The sequence below is a fragment of the Myotis davidii genome, unplaced genomic scaffold (genome assembly GCF_000327345.1).
Source record: "Myotis davidii unplaced genomic scaffold, ASM32734v1 scaffold67, whole genome shotgun sequence".
Classification (NCBI taxonomy): Eukaryota; Metazoa; Chordata; class Mammalia; order Chiroptera; family Vespertilionidae; genus Myotis; species Myotis davidii.
Genome location: NW_006298521.1, coordinates 279,377 through 302,590, shown reverse-complemented (window position 1 = coordinate 302,590; position 23,214 = coordinate 279,377). Strand labels below are relative to the sequence as shown.

The 23,214-nt window shown below is 71.5% G+C and overlaps 1 protein-coding gene across 1 annotated transcript in view; it reads left to right on the top strand.

Moving 5' to 3' along the window:
* Positions 1-23,214, top strand: part of GRAMD4 (GRAM domain containing 4) — a 71,294-nt gene that overhangs the window by 44,543 nt on the left and 3,537 nt on the right. The window contains exons 9-13 of the mRNA XM_015570732.1: positions 23-36; positions 485-492; positions 991-1,122; positions 21,450-21,558; positions 22,032-22,268. Of these exons, the coding sequence (XP_015426218.1) occupies positions 23-36; positions 485-492; positions 991-1,122; positions 21,450-21,558; positions 22,032-22,268 (500 nt within the window). The remainder of the gene's footprint in view (positions 1-22; positions 37-484; positions 493-990; positions 1,123-21,449; positions 21,559-22,031; positions 22,269-23,214) is intronic.

The window sequence follows — 23,214 nt, the reverse complement described above, 5'->3', positions numbered from 1 at the left end:
GAGCCCCGCCTGCCCAGCAGAGGCCGGAGGCGCCCGGTCCCTGGGCAGCTGCACCCTGACCACGTGACCGCTGGTGCCCCAGTGCCCTGCAGGCCCAGGCTCAGCTGCTCCGGAAGAGGTTGCCCTGCCCATCCTAGTCTACTGACCCTTCCCACCTGGCATGGAACATCGGGGGGCGGGGGGCAGCAAAGGGGGCCTCTGTAGCCCCCCACAGCCTCCTGGGCAGGGAGGGGACGGTGGGCTGGGCCAGCAATGTGTAGAGCAGGGTCAGCCCCGTAGGCAAAAGCTCCGTAGGCATCTTGCCTCCAACCTGCCCTGTGAATACTGTTCTGTTGGCACAGCCATGCCACTCACTCACCCACGCTGTGGCTGCTGTGGCTGTGACGGTGACCGAGTGGCCCGCAGAGCCCCACGTTTGCAGTGTGGCTCAGGCAGAAAGGACATGTTGCCCTCGCTCTAGAAGGGACTCTGGCCCCTGGGGCAGAACCGCTGGTGTGGGCGGGAGGGAGCCCTCAGTGCTTCCGTGGGCCTCAGCAGATGTTTGAGCACCTACTGTGTGCATGGAGCACGCAGTAGGGGTGCTGGGTGTGGTGGTGCCTGCAGGGTTCCTTTAGGTTAGAGAGGATGTCTGGGGCAGGCCCGGGTCCCTCTGGAGGGTTTTGTTGAAAGAACTTAGATAAGCCCTCCTCTGCCTCAGTTTCCCTGCCTGTAAAGTGAGTTGGGGGCACTGCATGGTTTCAGATGCACCTTCGAATGGAGCCGTTAGTGGGTGCCTCAGCCCCGCCGGCTACGGGGGTGTCCACTGCCTGCCCTCTCAGGCGCCAAGGGGGGTGCCCCAAGCTGGCCCCTGAGGCCAGGTCCCCCAGGACGTGGTCCCTGGGCTGAGTGGGGGTGGCAGAGGGCCTGACCCCGGGCGGGAGGCCTTGTGCGGTTTGTAAATGACGTCTCTGAGCGTTCATCTCAGCGGCCGTTCCTTTCCCTGTGGCCCAGGAGCCGCCGAAGGAGGACCTGACGGTGTCCGAGAAGTTCCAGCTGGTGCTGGACGTCGCCCAGAAGGCCCAGGTGCGCTCTCCTGCCGGCCTGTGGCCAGCGCCGGGTCTGCCCTGGCTCCTCCCGCTCAGCTGACCTGCTGTCGGCCTCACGGTCCCTCCCCACCCCCGGCAGCCCCGGTGGGGGCATCACCCATTTGGGACTGAGGGTGCACCTGGTGGCCGGAGCCCCTCCCGGCCAGGGGCTTCTGGGAGGGACGCAGGACGGGTCTGACACCGTGTTAACCCACCGGCGGGCCGGCCACCAGCCCACGCTCAGCCTTCGGTAATGGCCAGGCCTTGGGGGTGGTGGGGGCTGTGCAGTTTCATTGCTGTCCCTGGCACCTGGGCAGCACCCGAGCCCCCTCACCTGGGGGAGCCCCGCCATGAGAACTGCCCGCATCAGAGGGCAGCTGGGGACGTTCCTCCAGTTTCCCTTCACGTCACCCCTGGGGACGGGCACGGGGACGTGTGGTGCGGGGGGTGGTTTTATTGTTTGTCCTGAGCCACCACTGGGTTCGCAGAAACATGAAAGTGGCCACTCCCTTAGCCGGGGGCATCGTGCCTTCTCCTCCCCTGTCCCTTCCCGGGGGCACCGTGCCTTCTCCTCCCCTGTCCCTTCCCGGGGGCACCGTGCCTTCTCCTCCCCTGTCCCTTCCCGGGGGCACCGTGCCTTCTCCTCCCCTGTCCCTTCCCGGGGGCACCGTGCCTTCTCCTCCCCTGTCCCTTCCCGGGGGCACCGTGCCTTCTCCTCCCCTGTCCCTTCCCGGGGGCACCGTGCCTTCTCCTCCCCTGTCCCTTCCCGGGGGCACCGTGCCTTCTCCTCCCCTGTCCCTTCCCGGGGGCACCGTGCCTTCTCCTCCCCTGTCCCTTCCCGGGGGCACCGTGCCTTCTCCTCCCCTGTCCCTTCCCGGGGGCACCGTGCCTTCTCCTCCCCTGTCCCTTCCCGGGGGCACCGTGCCTTCTCCTCCCCTGTCCCTTCCCGGGGGCACCGTGCCTTCTCCTCCCCTGTCCCTTCCCGGGGGCACCGTGCCTTCTCCTCCCCTGTCCCTTCCCGGGGGCACCGTGCCTTCTCCTCCCCTGTCCCTTCCCGGGGGCACCGTGCCTTCTCCTCCCCTGTCCCTTCCCGGGGGCACCGTGCCTTCTCCTCCCCTGTCCCTTCCCGGGGGCACCGTGCCTTCTCCTCCCCTGTCCCTTCCCGGGGGCACCGTGCCTTCTCCTCCCCTGTCCCTTCCCGGGGGCACCGTGCCTTCTCCTCCCCTGTCCCTTCCCGGGGGCACCGTGCCTTCTCCTCCCCTGTCCCTTCCCGGGGGCACCGTGCCTTCTCCTCCCCTGTCCCTTCCCGGGGGCACCGTGCCTTCTCCTCCCCTGTCCCTTCCCGGGGGCACCGTGCCTTCTCCTCCCCTGTCCCTTCCCGGGGGCACCGTGCCTTCTCCTCCCCTGTCCCTTCCCGGGGGCACCGTGCCTTCTCCTCCCCTGTCCCTTCCCGGGGGCACCGTGCCTTCTCCTCCCCTGTCCCTTCCCGGGGGCACCGTGCCTTCTCCTCCCCTGTCCCTTCCCGGGGGCACCGTGCCTTCTCCTCCCCTGTCCCTTCCCGGGGGCACCGTGCCTTCTCCTCCCCTGTCCCTTCCCGGGGGCACCGTGCCTTCTCCTCCCCTGTCCCTTCCCGGGGGCACCGTGCCTTCTCCTCCCCTGTCCCTTCCCGGGGGCACCGTGCCTTCTCCTCCCCTGTCCCTTCCCGGGGGCACCGTGCCTTCTCCTCCCCTGTCCCTTCCCGGGGGCACCGTGCCTTCTCCTCCCCTGTCCCTTCCCGGGGGCACCGTGCCTTCTCCTCCCCTGTCCCTTCCCGGGGGCACCGTGCCTTCTCCTCCCCTGTCCCTTCCCGGGGGCACCGTGCCTTCTCCTCCCCTGTCCCTTCCCGGGGGCACCGTGCCTTCTCCTCCCCTGTCCCTTCCCGGGGGCACCGTGCCTTCTCCTCCCCTGTCCCTTCCCGGGGGCACCGTGCCTTCTCCTCCCCTGTCCCTTCCCGGGGGCACCGTGCCTTCTCCTCCCCTGTCCCTTCCCGGGGGCACCGTGCCTTCTCCTCCCCTGTCCCTTCCCGGGGGCACCGTGCCTTCTCCTCCCCTGTCCCTTCCCGGGGGCACCGTGCCTTCTCCTCCCCTGTCCCTTCCCGGGGGCACCGTGCCTTCTCCTCCCCTGTCCCTTCCCGGGGGCACCGTGCCTTCTCCTCCCCTGTCCCTTCCCGGGGGCACCGTGCCTTCTCCTCCCCTGTCCCTTCCCGGGGGCACCGTGCCTTCTCCTCCCCTGTCCCTTCCCGGGGGCACCGTGCCTTCTCCTCCCCTGTCCCTTCCCGGGGGCACCGTGCCTTCTCCTCCCCTGTCCCTTCCCGGGGGCACCGTGCCTTCTCCTCCCCTGTCCCTTCCCGGGGGCACCGTGCCTTCTCCTCCCCTGTCCCTTCCCGGGGGCACCGTGCCTTCTCCTCCCCTGTCCCTTCCCGGGGGCACCGTGCCTTCTCCTCCCCTGTCCCTTCCCGGGGGCACCGTGCCTTCTCCTCCCCTGTCCCTTCCCGGGGGCACCGTGCCTTCTCCTCCCCTGTCCCTTCCCGGGGGCACCGTGCCTTCTCCTCCCCTGTCCCTTCCCGGGGGCACCGTGCCTTCTCCTCCCCTGTCCCTTCCCGGGGGCACCGTGCCTTCTCCTCCCCTGTCCCTTCCCGGGGGCACCGTGCCTTCTCCTCCCCTGTCCCTTCCCGGGGGCACCGTGCCTTCTCCTCCCCTGTCCCTTCCCGGGGGCACCGTGCCTTCTCCTCCCCTGTCCCTTCCCGGGGGCACCGTGCCTTCTCCTCCCCTGTCCCTTCCCGGGGGCACCGTGCCTTCTCCTCCCCTGTCCCTTCCCGGGGGCACCGTGCCTTCTCCTCCCCTGTCCCTTCCCGGGGGCACCGTGCCTTCTCCTCCCCTGTCCCTTCCCGGGGGCACCGTGCCTTCTCCTCCCCTGTCCCTTCCCGGGGGCACCGTGCCTTCTCCTCCCCTGTCCCTTCCCGGGGGCACCGTGCCTTCTCCTCCCCTGTCCCTTCCCGGGGGCACCGTGCCTTCTCCTCCCCTGTCCCTTCCCGGGGGCACCGTGCCTTCTCCTCCCCTGTCCCTTCCCGGGGGCACCGTGCCTTCTCCTCCCCTGTCCCTTCCCGGGGGCACCGTGCCTTCTCCTCCCCTGTCCCTTCCCGGGGGCACCGTGCCTTCTCCTCCCCTGTCCCTTCCCGGGGGCACCGTGCCTTCTCCTCCCCTGTCCCTTCCCGGGGGCACCGTGCCTTCTCCTCCCCTGTCCCTTCCCGGGGGCACCGTGCCTTCTCCTCCCCTGTCCCTTCCCGGGGGCACCGTGCCTTCTCCTCCCCTGTCCCTTCCCGGGGGCACCGTGCCTTCTCCTCCCCTGTCCCTTCCCGGGGGCACCGTGCCTTCTCCTCCCCTGTCCCTTCCCGGGGGCACCGTGCCTTCTCCTCCCCTGTCCCTTCCCGGGGGCACCGTGCCTTCTCCTCCCCTGTCCCTTCCCGGGGGCACCGTGCCTTCTCCTCCCCTGTCCCTTCCCGGGGGCACCGTGCCTTCTCCTCCCCTGTCCCTTCCCGGGGGCACCGTGCCTTCTCCTCCCCTGTCCCTTCCCGGGGGCACCGTGCCTTCTCCTCCCCTGTCCCTTCCCGGGGGCACCGTGCCTTCTCCTCCCCTGTCCCTTCCCGGGGGCACCGTGCCTTCTCCTCCCCTGTCCCTTCCCGGGGGCACCGTGCCTTCTCCTCCCCTGTCCCTTCCCGGGGGCACCGTGCCTTCTCCTCCCCTGTCCCTTCCCGGGGGCACCGTGCCTTCTCCTCCCCTGTCCCTTCCCGGGGGCACCGTGCCTTCTCCTCCCCTGTCCCTTCCCGGGGGCACCGTGCCTTCTCCTCCCCTGTCCCTTCCCGGGGGCACCGTGCCTTCTCCTCCCCTGTCCCTTCCCGGGGGCACCGTGCCTTCTCCTCCCCTGTCCCTTCCCGGGGGCACCGTGCCTTCTCCTCCCCTGTCCCTTCCCGGGGGCACCGTGCCTTCTCCTCCCCTGTCCCTTCCCGGGGGCACCGTGCCTTCTCCTCCCCTGTCCCTTCCCGGGGGCACCGTGCCTTCTCCTCCCCTGTCCCTTCCCGGGGGCACCGTGCCTTCTCCTCCCCTGTCCCTTCCCGGGGGCACCGTGCCTTCTCCTCCCCTGTCCCTTCCCGGGGGCACCGTGCCTTCTCCTCCCCTGTCCCTTCCCGGGGGCACCGTGCCTTCTCCTCCCCTGTCCCTTCCCGGGGGCACCGTGCCTTCTCCTCCCCTGTCCCTTCCCGGGGGCACCGTGCCTTCTCCTCCCCTGTCCCTTCCCGGGGGCACCGTGCCTTCTCCTCCCCTGTCCCTTCCCGGGGGCACCGTGCCTTCTCCTCCCCTGTCCCTTCCCGGGGGCACCGTGCCTTCTCCTCCCCTGTCCCTTCCCGGGGGCACCGTGCCTTCTCCTCCCCTGTCCCTTCCCGGGGGCACCGTGCCTTCTCCTCCCCTGTCCCTTCCCGGGGGCACCGTGCCTTCTCCTCCCCTGTCCCTTCCCGGGGGCACCGTGCCTTCTCCTCCCCTGTCCCTTCCCGGGGGCACCGTGCCTTCTCCTCCCCTGTCCCTTCCCGGGGGCACCGTGCCTTCTCCTCCCCTGTCCCTTCCCGGGGGCACCGTGCCTTCTCCTCCCCTGTCCCTTCCCGGGGGCACCGTGCCTTCTCCTCCCCTGTCCCTTCCCGGGGGCACCGTGCCTTCTCCTCCCCTGTCCCTTCCCGGGGGCACCGTGCCTTCTCCTCCCCTGTCCCTTCCCGGGGGCACCGTGCCTTCTCCTCCCCTGTCCCTTCCCGGGGGCACCGTGCCTTCTCCTCCCCTGTCCCTTCCCGGGGGCACCGTGCCTTCTCCTCCCCTGTCCCTTCCCGGGGGCACCGTGCCTTCTCCTCCCCTGTCCCTTCCCGGGGGCACCGTGCCTTCTCCTCCCCTGTCCCTTCCCGGGGGCACCGTGCCTTCTCCTCCCCTGTCCCTTCCCGGGGGCACCGTGCCTTCTCCTCCCCTGTCCCTTCCCGGGGGCACCGTGCCTTCTCCTCCCCTGTCCCTTCCCGGGGGCACCGTGCCTTCTCCTCCCCTGTCCCTTCCCGGGGGCACCGTGCCTTCTCCTCCCCTGTCCCTTCCCGGGGGCACCGTGCCTTCTCCTCCCCTGTCCCTTCCCGGGGGCACCGTGCCTTCTCCTCCCCTGTCCCTTCCCGGGGGCACCGTGCCTTCTCCTCCCCTGTCCCTTCCCGGGGGCACCGTGCCTTCTCCTCCCCTGTCCCTTCCCGGGGGCACCGTGCCTTCTCCTCCCCTGTCCCTTCCCGGGGGCACCGTGCCTTCTCCTCCCCTGTCCCTTCCCGGGGGCACCGTGCCTTCTCCTCCCCTGTCCCTTCCCGGGGGCACCGTGCCTTCTCCTCCCCTGTCCCTTCCCGGGGGCACCGTGCCTTCTCCTCCCCTGTCCCTTCCCGGGGGCACCGTGCCTTCTCCTCCCCTGTCCCTTCCCGGGGGCACCGTGCCTTCTCCTCCCCTGTCCCTTCCCGGGGGCACCGTGCCTTCTCCTCCCCTGTCCCTTCCCGGGGGCACCGTGCCTTCTCCTCCCCTGTCCCTTCCCGGGGGCACCGTGCCTTCTCCTCCCCTGTCCCTTCCCGGGGGCACCGTGCCTTCTCCTCCCCTGTCCCTTCCCGGGGGCACCGTGCCTTCTCCTCCCCTGTCCCTTCCCGGGGGCACCGTGCCTTCTCCTCCCCTGTCCCTTCCCGGGGGCACCGTGCCTTCTCCTCCCCTGTCCCTTCCCGGGGGCACCGTGCCTTCTCCTCCCCTGTCCCTTCCCGGGGGCACCGTGCCTTCTCCTCCCCTGTCCCTTCCCGGGGGCACCGTGCCTTCTCCTCCCCTGTCCCTTCCCGGGGGCACCGTGCCTTCTCCTCCCCTGTCCCTTCCCGGGGGCACCGTGCCTTCTCCTCCCCTGTCCCTTCCCGGGGGCACCGTGCCTTCTCCTCCCCTGTCCCTTCCCGGGGGCACCGTGCCTTCTCCTCCCCTGTCCCTTCCCGGGGGCACCGTGCCTTCTCCTCCCCTGTCCCTTCCCGGGGGCACCGTGCCTTCTCCTCCCCTGTCCCTTCCCGGGGGCACCGTGCCTTCTCCTCCCCTGTCCCTTCCCGGGGGCACCGTGCCTTCTCCTCCCCTGTCCCTTCCCGGGGGCACCGTGCCTTCTCCTCCCCTGTCCCTTCCCGGGGGCACCGTGCCTTCTCCTCCCCTGTCCCTTCCCGGGGGCACCGTGCCTTCTCCTCCCCTGTCCCTTCCCGGGGGCACCGTGCCTTCTCCTCCCCTGTCCCTTCCCGGGGGCACCGTGCCTTCTCCTCCCCTGTCCCTTCCCGGGGGCACCGTGCCTTCTCCTCCCCTGTCCCTTCCCGGGGGCACCGTGCCTTCTCCTCCCCTGTCCCTTCCCGGGGGCACCGTGCCTTCTCCTCCCCTGTCCCTTCCCGGGGGCACCGTGCCTTCTCCTCCCCTGTCCCTTCCCGGGGGCACCGTGCCTTCTCCTCCCCTGTCCCTTCCCGGGGGCACCGTGCCTTCTCCTCCCCTGTCCCTTCCCGGGGGCACCGTGCCTTCTCCTCCCCTGTCCCTTCCCGGGGGCACCGTGCCTTCTCCTCCCCTGTCCCTTCCCGGGGGCACCGTGCCTTCTCCTCCCCTGTCCCTTCCCGGGGGCACCGTGCCTTCTCCTCCCCTGTCCCTTCCCGGGGGCACCGTGCCTTCTCCTCCCCTGTCCCTTCCCGGGGGCACCGTGCCTTCTCCTCCCCTGTCCCTTCCCGGGGGCACCGTGCCTTCTCCTCCCCTGTCCCTTCCCGGGGGCACCGTGCCTTCTCCTCCCCTGTCCCTTCCCGGGGGCACCGTGCCTTCTCCTCCCCTGTCCCTTCCCGGGGGCACCGTGCCTTCTCCTCCCCTGTCCCTTCCCGGGGGCACCGTGCCTTCTCCTCCCCTGTCCCTTCCCGGGGGCACCGTGCCTTCTCCTCCCCTGTCCCTTCCCGGGGGCACCGTGCCTTCTCCTCCCCTGTCCCTTCCCGGGGGCACCGTGCCTTCTCCTCCCCTGTCCCTTCCCGGGGGCACCGTGCCTTCTCCTCCCCTGTCCCTTCCCGGGGGCACCGTGCCTTCTCCTCCCCTGTCCCTTCCCGGGGGCACCGTGCCTTCTCCTCCCCTGTCCCTTCCCGGGGGCACCGTGCCTTCTCCTCCCCTGTCCCTTCCCGGGGGCACCGTGCCTTCTCCTCCCCTGTCCCTTCCCGGGGGCACCGTGCCTTCTCCTCCCCTGTCCCTTCCCGGGGGCACCGTGCCTTCTCCTCCCCTGTCCCTTCCCGGGGGCACCGTGCCTTCTCCTCCCCTGTCCCTTCCCGGGGGCACCGTGCCTTCTCCTCCCCTGTCCCTTCCCGGGGGCACCGTGCCTTCTCCTCCCCTGTCCCTTCCCGGGGGCACCGTGCCTTCTCCTCCCCTGTCCCTTCCCGGGGGCACCGTGCCTTCTCCTCCCCTGTCCCTTCCCGGGGGCACCGTGCCTTCTCCTCCCCTGTCCCTTCCCGGGGGCACCGTGCCTTCTCCTCCCCTGTCCCTTCCCGGGGGCACCGTGCCTTCTCCTCCCCTGTCCCTTCCCGGGGGCACCGTGCCTTCTCCTCCCCTGTCCCTTCCCGGGGGCACCGTGCCTTCTCCTCCCCTGTCCCTTCCCGGGGGCACCGTGCCTTCTCCTCCCCTGTCCCTTCCCGGGGGCACCGTGCCTTCTCCTCCCCTGTCCCTTCCCGGGGGCACCGTGCCTTCTCCTCCCCTGTCCCTTCCCGGGGGCACCGTGCCTTCTCCTCCCCTGTCCCTTCCCGGGGGCACCGTGCCTTCTCCTCCCCTGTCCCTTCCCGGGGGCACCGTGCCTTCTCCTCCCCTGTCCCTTCCCGGGGGCACCGTGCCTTCTCCTCCCCTGTCCCTTCCCGGGGGCACCGTGCCTTCTCCTCCCCTGTCCCTTCCCGGGGGCACCGTGCCTTCTCCTCCCCTGTCCCTTCCCGGGGGCACCGTGCCTTCTCCTCCCCTGTCCCTTCCCGGGGGCACCGTGCCTTCTCCTCCCCTGTCCCTTCCCGGGGGCACCGTGCCTTCTCCTCCCCTGTCCCTTCCCGGGGGCACCGTGCCTTCTCCTCCCCTGTCCCTTCCCGGGGGCACCGTGCCTTCTCCTCCCCTGTCCCTTCCCGGGGGCACCGTGCCTTCTCCTCCCCTGTCCCTTCCCGGGGGCACCGTGCCTTCTCCTCCCCTGTCCCTTCCCGGGGGCACCGTGCCTTCTCCTCCCCTGTCCCTTCCCGGGGGCACCGTGCCTTCTCCTCCCCTGTCCCTTCCCGGGGGCACCGTGCCTTCTCCTCCCCTGTCCCTTCCCGGGGGCACCGTGCCTTCTCCTCCCCTGTCCCTTCCCGGGGGCACCGTGCCTTCTCCTCCCCTGTCCCTTCCCGGGGGCACCGTGCCTTCTCCTCCCCTGTCCCTTCCCGGGGGCACCGTGCCTTCTCCTCCCCTGTCCCTTCCCGGGGGCACCGTGCCTTCTCCTCCCCTGTCCCTTCCCGGGGGCACCGTGCCTTCTCCTCCCCTGTCCCTTCCCGGGGGCACCGTGCCTTCTCCTCCCCTGTCCCTTCCCGGGGGCACCGTGCCTTCTCCTCCCCTGTCCCTTCCCGGGGGCACCGTGCCTTCTCCTCCCCTGTCCCTTCCCGGGGGCACCGTGCCTTCTCCTCCCCTGTCCCTTCCCGGGGGCACCGTGCCTTCTCCTCCCCTGTCCCTTCCCGGGGGCACCGTGCCTTCTCCTCCCCTGTCCCTTCCCGGGGGCACCGTGCCTTCTCCTCCCCTGTCCCTTCCCGGGGGCACCGTGCCTTCTCCTCCCCTGTCCCTTCCCGGGGGCACCGTGCCTTCTCCTCCCCTGTCCCTTCCCGGGGGCACCGTGCCTTCTCCTCCCCTGTCCCTTCCCGGGGGCACCGTGCCTTCTCCTCCCCTGTCCCTTCCCGGGGGCACCGTGCCTTCTCCTCCCCTGTCCCTTCCCGGGGGCACCGTGCCTTCTCCTCCCCTGTCCCTTCCCGGGGGCACCGTGCCTTCTCCTCCCCTGTCCCTTCCCGGGGGCACCGTGCCTTCTCCTCCCCTGTCCCTTCCCGGGGGCACCGTGCCTTCTCCTCCCCTGTCCCTTCCCGGGGGCACCGTGCCTTCTCCTCCCCTGTCCCTTCCCGGGGGCACCGTGCCTTCTCCTCCCCTGTCCCTTCCCGGGGGCACCGTGCCTTCTCCTCCCCTGTCCCTTCCCGGGGGCACCGTGCCTTCTCCTCCCCTGTCCCTTCCCGGGGGCACCGTGCCTTCTCCTCCCCTGTCCCTTCCCGGGGGCACCGTGCCTTCTCCTCCCCTGTCCCTTCCCGGGGGCACCGTGCCTTCTCCTCCCCTGTCCCTTCCCGGGGGCACCGTGCCTTCTCCTCCCCTGTCCCTTCCCGGGGGCACCGTGCCTTCTCCTCCCCTGTCCCTTCCCGGGGGCACCGTGCCTTCTCCTCCCCTGTCCCTTCCCGGGGGCACCGTGCCTTCTCCTCCCCTGTCCCTTCCCGGGGGCACCGTGCCTTCTCCTCCCCTGTCCCTTCCCGGGGGCACCGTGCCTTCTCCTCCCCTGTCCCTTCCCGGGGGCACCGTGCCTTCTCCTCCCCTGTCCCTTCCCGGGGGCACCGTGCCTTCTCCTCCCCTGTCCCTTCCCGGGGGCACCGTGCCTTCTCCTCCCCTGTCCCTTCCCGGGGGCACCGTGCCTTCTCCTCCCCTGTCCCTTCCCGGGGGCACCGTGCCTTCTCCTCCCCTGTCCCTTCCCGGGGGCACCGTGCCTTCTCCTCCCCTGTCCCTTCCCGGGGGCACCGTGCCTTCTCCTCCCCTGTCCCTTCCCGGGGGCACCGTGCCTTCTCCTCCCCTGTCCCTTCCCGGGGGCACCGTGCCTTCTCCTCCCCTGTCCCTTCCCGGGGGCACCGTGCCTTCTCCTCCCCTGTCCCTTCCCGGGGGCACCGTGCCTTCTCCTCCCCTGTCCCTTCCCGGGGGCACCGTGCCTTCTCCTCCCCTGTCCCTTCCCGGGGGCACCGTGCCTTCTCCTCCCCTGTCCCTTCCCGGGGGCACCGTGCCTTCTCCTCCCCTGTCCCTTCCCGGGGGCACCGTGCCTTCTCCTCCCCTGTCCCTTCCCGGGGGCACCGTGCCTTCTCCTCCCCTGTCCCTTCCCGGGGGCACCGTGCCTTCTCCTCCCCTGTCCCTTCCCGGGGGCACCGTGCCTTCTCCTCCCCTGTCCCTTCCCGGGGGCACCGTGCCTTCTCCTCCCCTGTCCCTTCCCGGGGGCACCGTGCCTTCTCCTCCCCTGTCCCTTCCCGGGGGCACCGTGCCTTCTCCTCCCCTGTCCCTTCCCGGGGGCACCGTGCCTTCTCCTCCCCTGTCCCTTCCCGGGGGCACCGTGCCTTCTCCTCCCCTGTCCCTTCCCGGGGGCACCGTGCCTTCTCCTCCCCTGTCCCTTCCCGGGGGCACCGTGCCTTCTCCTCCCCTGTCCCTTCCCGGGGGCACCGTGCCTTCTCCTCCCCTGTCCCTTCCCGGGGGCACCGTGCCTTCTCCTCCCCTGTCCCTTCCCGGGGGCACCGTGCCTTCTCCTCCCCTGTCCCTTCCCGGGGGCACCGTGCCTTCTCCTCCCCTGTCCCTTCCCGGGGGCACCGTGCCTTCTCCTCCCCTGTCCCTTCCCGGGGGCACCGTGCCTTCTCCTCCCCTGTCCCTTCCCGGGGGCACCGTGCCTTCTCCTCCCCTGTCCCTTCCCGGGGGCACCGTGCCTTCTCCTCCCCTGTCCCTTCCCGGGGGCACCGTGCCTTCTCCTCCCCTGTCCCTTCCCGGGGGCACCGTGCCTTCTCCTCCCCTGTCCCTTCCCGGGGGCACCGTGCCTTCTCCTCCCCTGTCCCTTCCCGGGGGCACCGTGCCTTCTCCTCCCCTGTCCCTTCCCGGGGGCACCGTGCCTTCTCCTCCCCTGTCCCTTCCCGGGGGCACCGTGCCTTCTCCTCCCCTGTCCCTTCCCGGGGGCACCGTGCCTTCTCCTCCCCTGTCCCTTCCCGGGGGCACCGTGCCTTCTCCTCCCCTGTCCCTTCCCGGGGGCACCGTGCCTTCTCCTCCCCTGTCCCTTCCCGGGGGCACCGTGCCTTCTCCTCCCCTGTCCCTTCCCGGGGGCACCGTGCCTTCTCCTCCCCTGTCCCTTCCCGGGGGCACCGTGCCTTCTCCTCCCCTGTCCCTTCCCGGGGGCACCGTGCCTTCTCCTCCCCTGTCCCTTCCCGGGGGCACCGTGCCTTCTCCTCCCCTGTCCCTTCCCGGGGGCACCGTGCCTTCTCCTCCCCTGTCCCTTCCCGGGGGCACCGTGCCTTCTCCTCCCCTGTCCCTTCCCGGGGGCACCGTGCCTTCTCCTCCCCTGTCCCTTCCCGGGGGCACCGTGCCTTCTCCTCCCCTGTCCCTTCCCGGGGGCACCGTGCCTTCTCCTCCCCTGTCCCTTCCCGGGGGCACCGTGCCTTCTCCTCCCCTGTCCCTTCCCGGGGGCACCGTGCCTTCTCCTCCCCTGTCCCTTCCCGGGGGCACCGTGCCTTCTCCTCCCCTGTCCCTTCCCGGGGGCACCGTGCCTTCTCCTCCCCTGTCCCTTCCCGGGGGCACCGTGCCTTCTCCTCCCCTGTCCCTTCCCGGGGGCACCGTGCCTTCTCCTCCCCTGTCCCTTCCCGGGGGCACCGTGCCTTCTCCTCCCCTGTCCCTTCCCGGGGGCACCGTGCCTTCTCCTCCCCTGTCCCTTCCCGGGGGCACCGTGCCTTCTCCTCCCCTGTCCCTTCCCGGGGGCACCGTGCCTTCTCCTCCCCTGTCCCTTCCCGGGGGCACCGTGCCTTCTCCTCCCCTGTCCCTTCCCGGGGGCACCGTGCCTTCTCCTCCCCTGTCCCTTCCCGGGGGCACCGTGCCTTCTCCTCCCCTGTCCCTTCCCGGGGGCACCGTGCCTTCTCCTCCCCTGTCCCTTCCCGGGGGCACCGTGCCTTCTCCTCCCCTGTCCCTTCCCGGGGGCACCGTGCCTTCTCCTCCCCTGTCCCTTCCCGGGGGCACCGTGCCTTCTCCTCCCCTGTCCCTTCCCGGGGGCACCGTGCCTTCTCCTCCCCTGTCCCTTCCCGGGGGCACCGTGCCTTCTCCTCCCCTGTCCCTTCCCGGGGGCACCGTGCCTTCTCCTCCCCTGTCCCTTCCCGGGGGCACCGTGCCTTCTCCTCCCCTGTCCCTTCCCGGGGGCACCGTGCCTTCTCCTCCCCTGTCCCTTCCCGGGGGCACCGTGCCTTCTCCTCCCCTGTCCCTTCCCGGGGGCACCGTGCCTTCTCCTCCCCTGTCCCTTCCCGGGGGCACCGTGCCTTCTCCTCCCCTGTCCCTTCCCGGGGGCACCGTGCCTTCTCCTCCCCTGTCCCTTCCCGGGGGCACCGTGCCTTCTCCTCCCCTGTCCCTTCCCGGGGGCACCGTGCCTTCTCCTCCCCTGTCCCTTCCCGGGGGCACCGTGCCTTCTCCTCCCCTGTCCCTTCCCGGGGGCACCGTGCCTTCTCCTCCCCTGTCCCTTCCCGGGGGCACCGTGCCTTCTCCTCCCCTGTCCCTTCCCGGGGGCACCGTGCCTTCTCCTCCCCTGTCCCTTCCCGGGGGCACCGTGCCTTCTCCTCCCCTGTCCCTTCCCGGGGGCACCGTGCCTTCTCCTCCCCTGTCCCTTCCCGGGGGCACCGTGCCTTCTCCTCCCCTGTCCCTTCCCGGGGGCACCGTGCCTTCTCCTCCCCTGTCCCTTCCCGGGGGCACCGTGCCTTCTCCTCCCCTGTCCCTTCCCGGGGGCACCGTGCCTTCTCCTCCCCTGTCCCTTCCCGGGGGCACCGTGCCTTCTCCTCCCCTGTCCCTTCCCGGGGGCACCGTGCCTTCTCCTCCCCTGTCCCTTCCCGGGGGCACCGTGCCTTCTCCTCCCCTGTCCCTTCCCGGGGGCACCGTGCCTTCTCCTCCCCTGTCCCTTCCCGGGGGCACCGTGCCTTCTCCTCCCCTGTCCCTTCCCGGGGGCACCGTGCCTTCTCCTCCCCTGTCCCTTCCCGGGGGCACCGTGCCTTCTCCTCCCCTGTCCCTTCCCGGGGGCACCGTGCCTTCTCCTCCCCTGTCCCTTCCCGGGGGCACCGTGCCTTCTCCTCCCCTGTCCCTTCCCGGGGGCACCGTGCCTTCTCCTCCCCTGTCCCTTCCCGGGGGCACCGTGCCTTCTCCTCCCCTGTCCCTTCCCGGGGGCACCGTGCCTTCTCCTCCCCTGTCCCTTCCCGGGGGCACCGTGCCTTCTCCTCCCCTGTCCCTTCCCGGGGGCACCGTGCCTTCTCCTCCCCTGTCCCTTCCCGGGGGCACCGTGCCTTCTCCTCCCCTGTCCCTTCCCGGGGGCACCGTGCCTTCTCCTCCCCTGTCCCTTCCCGGGGGCACCGTGCCTTCTCCTCCCCTGTCCCTTCCCGGGGGCACCGTGCCTTCTCCTCCCCTGTCCCTTCCCGGGGGCACCGTGCCTTCTCCTCCCCTGTCCCTTCCCGGGGGCACCGTGCCTTCTCCTCCCCTGTCCCTTCCCGGGGGCACCGTGCCTTCTCCTCCCCTGTCCCTTCCCGGGGGCACCGTGCCTTCTCCTCCCCTGTCCCTTCCCGGGGGCACCGTGCCTTCTCCTCCCCTGTCCCTTCCCGGGGGCACCGTGCCTTCTCCTCCCCTGTCCCTTCCCGGGGGCACCGTGCCTTCTCCTCCCCTGTCCCTTCCCGGGGGCACCGTGCCTTCTCCTCCCCTGTCCCTTCCCGGGGGCACCGTGCCTTCTCCTCCCCTGTCCCTTCCCGGGGGCACCGTGCCTTCTCCTCCCCTGTCCCTTCCCGGGGGCACCGTGCCTTCTCCTCCCCTGTCCCTTCCCGGGGGCACCGTGCCTTCTCCTCCCCTGTCCCTTCCCGGGGGCACCGTGCCTTCTCCTCCCCTGTCCCTTCCCGGGGGCACCGTGCCTTCTCCTCCCCTGTCCCTTCCCGGGGGCACCGTGCCTTCTCCTCCCCTGTCCCTTCCCGGGGGCACCGTGCCTTCTCCTCCCCTGTCCCTTCCCGGGGGCACCGTGCCTTCTCCTCCCCTGTCCCTTCCCGGGGGCACCGTGCCTTCTCCTCCCCTGTCCCTTCCCGGGGGCACCGTGCCTTCTCCTCCCCTGTCCCTTCCCGGGGGCACCGTGCCTTCTCCTCCCCTGTCCCTTCCCGGGGGCACCGTGCCTTCTCCTCCCCTGTCCCTTCCCGGGGGCACCGTGCCTTCTCCTCCCCTGTCCCTTCCCGGGGGCACCGTGCCTTCTCCTCCCCTGTCCCTTCCCGGGGGCACCGTGCCTTCTCCTCCCCTGTCCCTTCCCGGGGGCACCGTGCCTTCTCCTCCCCTGTCCCTTCCCGGGGGCACCGTGCCTTCTCCTCCCCTGTCCCTTCCCGGGGGCACCGTGCCTTCTCCTCCCCTGTCCCTTCCCGGGGGCACCGTGCCTTCTCCTCCCCTGTCCCTTCCCGGGGGCACCGTGCCTTCTCCTCCCCTGTCCCTTCCCGGGGGCACCGTGCCTTCTCCTCCCCTGTCCCTTCCCGGGGGCACCGTGCCTTCTCCTCCCCTGTCCCTTCCCGGGGGCACCGTGCCTTCTCCTCCCCTGTCCCTTCCCGGGGGCACCGTGCCTTCTCCTCCCCTGTCCCTTCCCGGGGGCACCGTGCCTTCTCCTCCCCTGTCCCTTCCCGGGGGCACCGTGCCTTCTCCTCCCCTGTCCCTTCCCGGGGGCACCGTGCCTTCTCCTCCCCTGTCCCTTCCCGGGGGCACCGTGCCTTCTCCTCCCCTGTCCCTTCCCGGGGGCACCGTGCCTTCTCCTCCCCTGTCCCTTCCCGGGGGCACCGTGCCTTCTCCTCCCCTGTCCCTTCCCGGGGGCACCGTGCCTTCTCCTCCCCTGTCCCTTCCCGGGGGCACCGTGCCTTCTCCTCCCCTGTCCCTTCCCGGGGGCACCGTGCCTTCTCCTCCCCTGTCCCTTCCCGGGGGCACCGTGCCTTCTCCTCCCCTGTCCCTTCCCGGGGGCACCGTGCCTTCTCCTCCCCTGTCCCTTCCCGGGGGCACCGTGCCTTCTCCTCCCCTGTCCCTTCCCGGGGGCACCGTGCCTTCTCCTCCCCTGTCCCTTCCCGGGGGCACCGTGCCTTCTCCTCCCCTGTCCCTTCCCGGGGGCACCGTGCCTTCTCCTCCCCTGTCCCTTCCCGGGGGCACCGTGCCTTCTCCTCCCCTGTCCCTTCCCGGGGGCACCGTGCCTTCTCCTCCCCTGTCCCTTCCCGGGGGCACCGTGCCTTCTCCTCCCCTGTCCCTTCCCGGGGGCACCGTGCCTTCTCCTCCCCTGTCCCTTCCCGGGGGCACCGTGCCTTCTCCTCCCCTGTCCCTTCCCGGGGGCACCGTGCCTTCTCCTCCCCTGTCCCTTCCCGGGGGCACCGTGCCTTCTCCTCCCCTGTCCCTTCCCGGGGGCACCGTGCCTTCTCCTCCCCTGTCCCTTCCCGGGGGCACCGTGCCTTCTCCTCCCCTGTCCCTTCCCGGGGGCACCGTGCCTTCTCCTCCCCTGTCCCTTCCCGGGGGCACCGTGCCTTCTCCTCCCCTGTCCCTTCCCGGGGGCACCGTGCCTTCTCCTCCCCTGTCCCTTCCCGGGGGCACCGTGCCTTCTCCTCCCCTGTCCCTTCCCGGGGGCACCGTGCCTTCTCCTCCCCTGTCCCTTCCCGGGGGCACCGTGCCTTCTCCTCCCCTGTCCCTTCCCGGGGGCACCGTGCCTTCTCCTCCCCTGTCCCTTCCCGGGGGCACCGTGCCTTCTCCTCCCCTGTCCCTTCCCGGGGGCACCGTGCCTTCTCCTCCCCTGTCCCTTCCCGGGGGCACCGTGCCTTCTCCTCCCCTGTCCCTTCCCGGGGGCACCGTGCCTTCTCCTCCCCTGTCCCTTCCCGGGGGCACCGTGCCTTCTCCTCCCCTGTCCCTTCCCGGGGGCACCGTGCCTTCTCCTCCCCTGTCCCTTCCCGGGGGCACCGTGCCTTCTCCTCCCCTGTCCCTTCCCGGGGGCACCGTGCCTTCTCCTCCCCTGTCCCTTCCCGGGGGCACCGTGCCTTCTCCTCCCCTGTCCCTTCCCGGGGGCACCGTGCCTTCTCCTCCCCTGTCCCTTCCCGGGGGCACCGTGCCTTCTCCTCCCCTGTCCCTTCCCGGGGGCACCGTGCCTTCTCCTCCCCTGTCCCTTCCCGGGGGCACCGTGCCTTCTCCTCCCCTGTCCCTTCCCGGGGGCACCGTGCCTTCTCCTCCCCTGTCCCTTCCCGGGGGCACCGTGCCTTCTCCTCCCCTGTCCCTTCCCGGGGGCACCGTGCCTTCTCCTCCCCTGTCCCTTCCCGGGGGCACCGTGCCTTCTCCTCCCCTGTCCCTTCCCGGGGGCACCGTGCCTTCTCCTCCCCTGTCCCTTCCCGGGGGCACCGTGCCTTCTCCTCCCCTGTCCCTTCCCGGGGGCACCGTGCCTTCTCCTCCCCTGTCCCTTCCCGGGGGCACCGTGCCTTCTCCTCCCCTGTCCCTTCCCGGGGGCACCGTGCCTTCTCCTCCCCTGTCCCTTCCCGGGGGCACCGTGCCTTCTCCTCCCCTGTCCCTTCCCGGGGGCACCGTGCCTTCTCCTCCCCTGTCCCTTCCCGGGGGCACCGTGCCTTCTCCTCCCCTGTCCCTTCCCGGGGGCACCGTGCCTTCTCCTCCCCTGTCCCTTCCCGGGGGCACCGTGCCTTCTCCTCCCCTGTCCCTTCCCGGGGGCACCGTGCCTTCTCCTCCCCTGTCCCTTCCCGGGGGCACCGTGCCTTCTCCTCCCCTGTCCCTTCCCGGGGGCACCGTGCCTTCTCCTCCCCTGTCCCTTCCCGGGGGCACCGTGCCTTCTCCTCCCCTGTCCCTTCCCGGGGGCACCGTGCCTTCTCCTCCCCTGTCCCTTCCCGGGGGCACCGTGCCTTCTCCTCCCCTGTCCCTTCCCGGGGGCACCGTGCCTTCTCCTCCCCTGTCCCTTCCCGGGGGCACCGTGCCTTCTCCTCCCCTGTCCCTTCCCGGGGGCACCGTGCCTTCTCCTCCCCTGTCCCTTCCCGGGGGCACCGTGCCTTCTCCTCCCCTGTCCCTTCCCGGGGGCACCGTGCCTTCTCCTCCCCTGTCCCTTCCCGGGGGCACCGTGCCTTCTCCTCCCCTGTCCCTTCCCGGGGGCACCGTGCCTTCTCCTCCCCTGTCCCTTCCCGGGGGCACCGTGCCTTCTCCTCCCCTGTCCCTTCCCGGGGGCACCGTGCCTTCTCCTCCCCTGTCCCTTCCCGGGGGCACCGTGCCTTCTCCTCCCCTGTCCCTTCCCGGGGGCACCGTGCCTTCTCCTCCCCTGTCCCTTCCCGGGGGCACCGTGCCTTCTCCTCCCCTGTCCCTTCCCGGGGGCACCGTGCCTTCTCCTCCCCTGTCCCTTCCCGGGGGCACCGTGCCTTCTCCTCCCCTGTCCCTTCCCGGGGGCACCGTGCCTTCTCCTCCCCTGTCCCTTCCCGGGGGCACCGTGCCTTCTCCTCCCCTGTCCCTTCCCGGGGGCACCGTGCCTTCTCCTCCCCTGTCCCTTCCCGGGGGCACCGTGCCTTCTCCTCCCCTGTCCCTTCCCGGGGGCACCGTGCCTTCTCCTCCCCTGTCCCTTCCCGGGGGCACCGTGCCTTCTCCTCCCCTGTCCCTTCCCGGGGGCACCGTGCCTTCTCCTCCCCTGTCCCTTCCCGGGGGCACCGTGCCTTCTCCTCCCCTGTCCCTTCCCGGGGGCACCGTGCCTTCTCCTCCCCTGTCCCTTCCCGGGGGCACCGTGCCTTCTCCTCCCCTGTCCCTTCCCGGGGGCACCGTGCCTTCTCCTCCCCTGTCCCTTCCCGGGGGCACCGTGCCTTCTCCTCCCCTGTCCCTTCCCGGGGGCACCGTGCCTTCTCCTCCCCTGTCCCTTCCCGGGGGCACCGTGCCTTCTCCTCCCCTGTCCCTTCCCGGGGGCACCGTGCCTTCTCCTCCCCTGTCCCTTCCCGGGGGCACCGTGCCTTCTCCTCCCCTGTCCCTTCCCGGGGGCACCGTGCCTTCTCCTCCCCTGTCCCTTCCCGGGGGCACCGTGCCTTCTCCTCCCCTGTCCCTTCCCGGGGGCACCGTGCCTTCTCCTCCCCTGTCCCTTCCCGGGGGCACCGTGCCTTCTCCTCCCCTGTCCCTTCCCGGGGGCACCGTGCCTTCTCCTCCCCTGTCCCTTCCCGGGGGCACCGTGCCTTCTCCTCCCCTGTCCCTTCCCGGGGGCACCGTGCCTTCTCCTCCCCTGTCCCTTCCCGGGGGCACCGTGCCTTCTCCTCCCCTGTCCCTTCCCGGGGGCACCGTGCCTTCTCCTCCCCTGTCCCTTCCCGGGGGCACCGTGCCTTCTCCTCCCCTGTCCCTTCCCGGGGGCACCGTGCCTTCTCCTCCCCTGTCCCTTCCCGGGGGCACCGTGCCTTCTCCTCCCCTGTCCCTTCCCGGGGGCACCGTGCCTTCTCCTCCCCTGTCCCTTCCCGGGGGCACCGTGCCTTCTCCTCCCCTGTCCCTTCCCGGGGGCACCGTGCCTTCTCCTCCCCTGTCCCTTCCCGGGGGCACCGTGCCTTCTCCTCCCCTGTCCCTTCCCGGGGGCACCGTGCCTTCTCCTCCCCTGTCCCTTCCCGGGGGCACCGTGCCTTCTCCTCCCCTGTCCCTTCCCGGGGGCACCGTGCCTTCTCCTCCCCTGTCCCTTCCCGGGGGCACCGTGCCTTCTCCTCCCCTGTCCCTTCCCGGGGGCACCGTGCCTTCTCCTCCCCTGTCCCTTCCCGGGGGCACCGTGCCTTCTCCTCCCCTGTCCCTTCCCGGGGGCACCGTGCCTTCTCCTCCCCTGTCCCTTCCCGGGGGCACCGTGCCTTCTCCTCCCCTGTCCCTTCCCGGGGGCACCGTGCCTTCTCCTCCCCTGTCCCTTCCCGGGGGCACCGTGCCTTCTCCTCCCCTGTCCCTTCCCGGGGGCACCGTGCCTTCTCCTCCCCTGTCCCTTCCCGGGGGCACCGTGCCTTCTCCTCCCCTGTCCCTTCCCGGGGGCACCGTGCCTTCTCCTCCCCTGTCCCTTCCCGGGGGCACCGTGCCTTCTCCTCCCCTGTCCCTTCCCGGGGGCACCGTGCCTTCTCCTCCCCTGTCCCTTCCCGGGGGCACCGTGCCTTCTCCTCCCCTGTCCCTTCCCGGGGGCACCGTGCCTTCTCCTCCCCTGTCCCTTCCCGGGGGCACCGTGCCTTCTCCTCCCCTGTCCCTTCCCGGGGGCACCGTGCCTTCTCCTCCCCTGTCCCTTCCCGGGGGCACCGTGCCTTCTCCTCCCCTGTCCCTTCCCGGGGGCACCGTGCCTTCTCCTCCCCTGTCCCTTCCCGGGGGCACCGTGCCTTCTCCTCCCCTGTCCCTTCCCGGGGGCACCGTGCCTTCTCCTCCCCTGTCCCTTCCCGGGGGCACCGTGCCTTCTCCTCCCCTGTCCCTTCCCGGGGGCACCGTGCCTTCTCCTCCCCTGTCCCTTCCCGGGGGCACCGTGCCTTCTCCTCCCCTGTCCCTTCCCGGGGGCACCGTGCCTTCTCCTCCCCTGTCCCTTCCCGGGGGCACCGTGCCTTCTCCTCCCCTGTCCCTTCCCGGGGGCACCGTGCCTTCTCCTCCCCTGTCCCTTCCCGGGGGCACCGTGCCTTCTCCTCCCCTGTCCCTTCCCGGGGGCACCGTGCCTTCTCCTCCCCTGTCCCTTCCCGGGGGCACCGTGCCTTCTCCTCCCCTGTCCCTTCCCGGGGGCACCGTGCCTTCTCCTCCCCTGTCCCTTCCCGGGGGCACCGTGCCTTCTCCTCCCCTGTCCCTTCCCGGGGGCACCGTGCCTTCTCCTCCCCTGTCCCTTCCCGGGGGCACCGTGCCTTCTCCTCCCCTGTCCCTTCCCGGGGGCACCGTGCCTTCTCCTCCCCTGTCCCTTCCCGGGGGCACCGTGCCTTCTCCTCCCCTGTCCCTTCCCGGGGGCACCGTGCCTTCTCCTCCCCTGTCCCTTCCCGGGGGCACCGTGCCTTCTCCTCCCCTGTCCCTTCCCGGGGGCACCGTGCCTTCTCCTCCCCTGTCCCTTCCCGGGGGCACCGTGCCTTCTCCTCCCCTGTCCCTTCCCGGGGGCACCGTGCCTTCTCCTCCCCTGTCCCTTCCCGGGGGCACCGTGCCTTCTCCTCCCCTGTCCCTTCCCGGGGGCACCGTGCCTTCTCCTCCCCTGTCCCTTCCCGGGGGCACCGTGCCTTCTCCTCCCCTGTCCCTTCCCGGGGGCACCGTGCCTTCTCCTCCCCTGTCCCTTCCCGGGGGCTGGGTGCAGCCCGAGATCACGCAGAAGCTGTACGTCGCGCTGTGGGCCGCCTTCCTGGCCTCCTGCTGCTTCCCCTACCGCCTGGTGGGGCTCGCCGTGGGTGAGCAGGCGCGGGCGGGTGTGGCACACCGTGCCTTCTCCTCCCCTGTCCCTTCCCGGGGGCACCGTGCCTTCTCCTCCCCTGTCCCTTCCCGGGGGCACCGTGCCTTCTCCTCCCCTGTCCCTTCCCGGGGGCACCGTGCCTTCTCCTCCCCTGTCCCTTCCCGGGGGCACCGTGCCTTCTCCTCCCCTGTCCCTTCCCGGGGGCACCGTGCCTTCTCCTCCCCTGTCCCTTCCCGGGGGCACCGTGCCTTCTCCTCCCCTGTCCCTTCCCGGGGGCACCGTGCCTTCTCCTCCCCTGTCCCTTCCCGGGGGCACCGTGCCTTCTCCTCCCCTGTCCCTTCCCGGGGGCACCGTGCCTTCTCCTCCCCTGTCCCTTCCCGGGGGCACCGTGCCAGACCCCACGGGGTGCGGACCGCCATGCCAAGCAGGCAGCACCCGGCGGGTCCTGGGTGAAGGGCTGTGTTCTTGCAGGACTCTATGCCGGGATCAAGTTTTTCCTCATCGATTTCGTCTTCAAACGCTGCCCGCGGCTGCGAGCCAAGTACGACACCCCCTACATCATCTGGAAGAGCCTGCCCACTGACCCGCAGCTCAAGGAGCGCTCCAGCGCCGCCGCCGTGTCCCGCAGGGTGAGTGCCCGGCCGGGCCAGAGCCCGCCATCCTGCGTTCATGCGTGGTCGCTGGGGCCATGTCCTTCCCGCTCCCCGGGCCCTTGAACAGACAGGAGTCTTTCCTGCTCCAGGCCCTGCTGTGTCGAAGGCGGGACCTACCGAGCCAGGCGGCCCCCAGGCCCAGGGCCGGCTGTTGTCATGGCTACAGAGAGCCTGGGGCCTTTGGAGGAGGGTGCCCTGGCAGTGACAGCTCTGGGTGGGTGGCAGGTTGCGCTGTCCCCAGCTCTGAAGCTCGGGCAGCAAGGCCGGCCACACCTGATGGGCCCTCCTTGGTCCCTGTTTCATTCACAGTGGAGAGCCACCTGGGCATCGACACTGTGTCCCCAGCCAGCCTAGTGCTGCCCTCGGGGTCTCCAACAAGGGGGTTCTGGGCTAGCAGGACTCCCAGGCAGGTCCAGGAGGCCTTCCTGGAGGAGGGGACACTGGCTTGCAGAGTCGTGTGTGTGCGTGAGCTCTGAGGAGAGGGTGTTCCGTGACTTGATGATGCTTCTGTGGGTGGGAGGGAAGCTCTGGGTCGGGGGGGCCCGTGCTCCCCAGTTCTGGCACAGGAAGGCTTGTGGGGAGCCTGAGCTCACCAGTGGGGTGTGTAGCAGGCAGGCGTGAGGCAGCGGCTGGGCTCTGGGCACAGACAGAGGTGGACTCAGGAGAGGCACAGAGGCAGGCAGCCCAGCTCCCTGACAGCATGGGGGGGCGGGGGGTGACCTGTGGGGCCCTGTTGGGGATCAGGACCCCCTCCTCGCGCCGGCCACGCTCAGGGACAGTCAGGGAGCAGGGCGCGGCCTCCGGGTGGAAGGCGGCCGCCGCGGTCGCACGGCCGGTCTGCGCTTGCAGCTTGCTGAGCTGTGTGTGGCCTCGTGTCATGTGGGCCCGTTTCTCTCTTGTCGCGGTCACACGTGTGTCTTGTCTCCTCCGGGCAGCTGTCAGGGCACGACAAGGTAGGGTCCGTGGGGAAGCCCCGCTGTGGCTGGTGCTGTGCGTTGCTG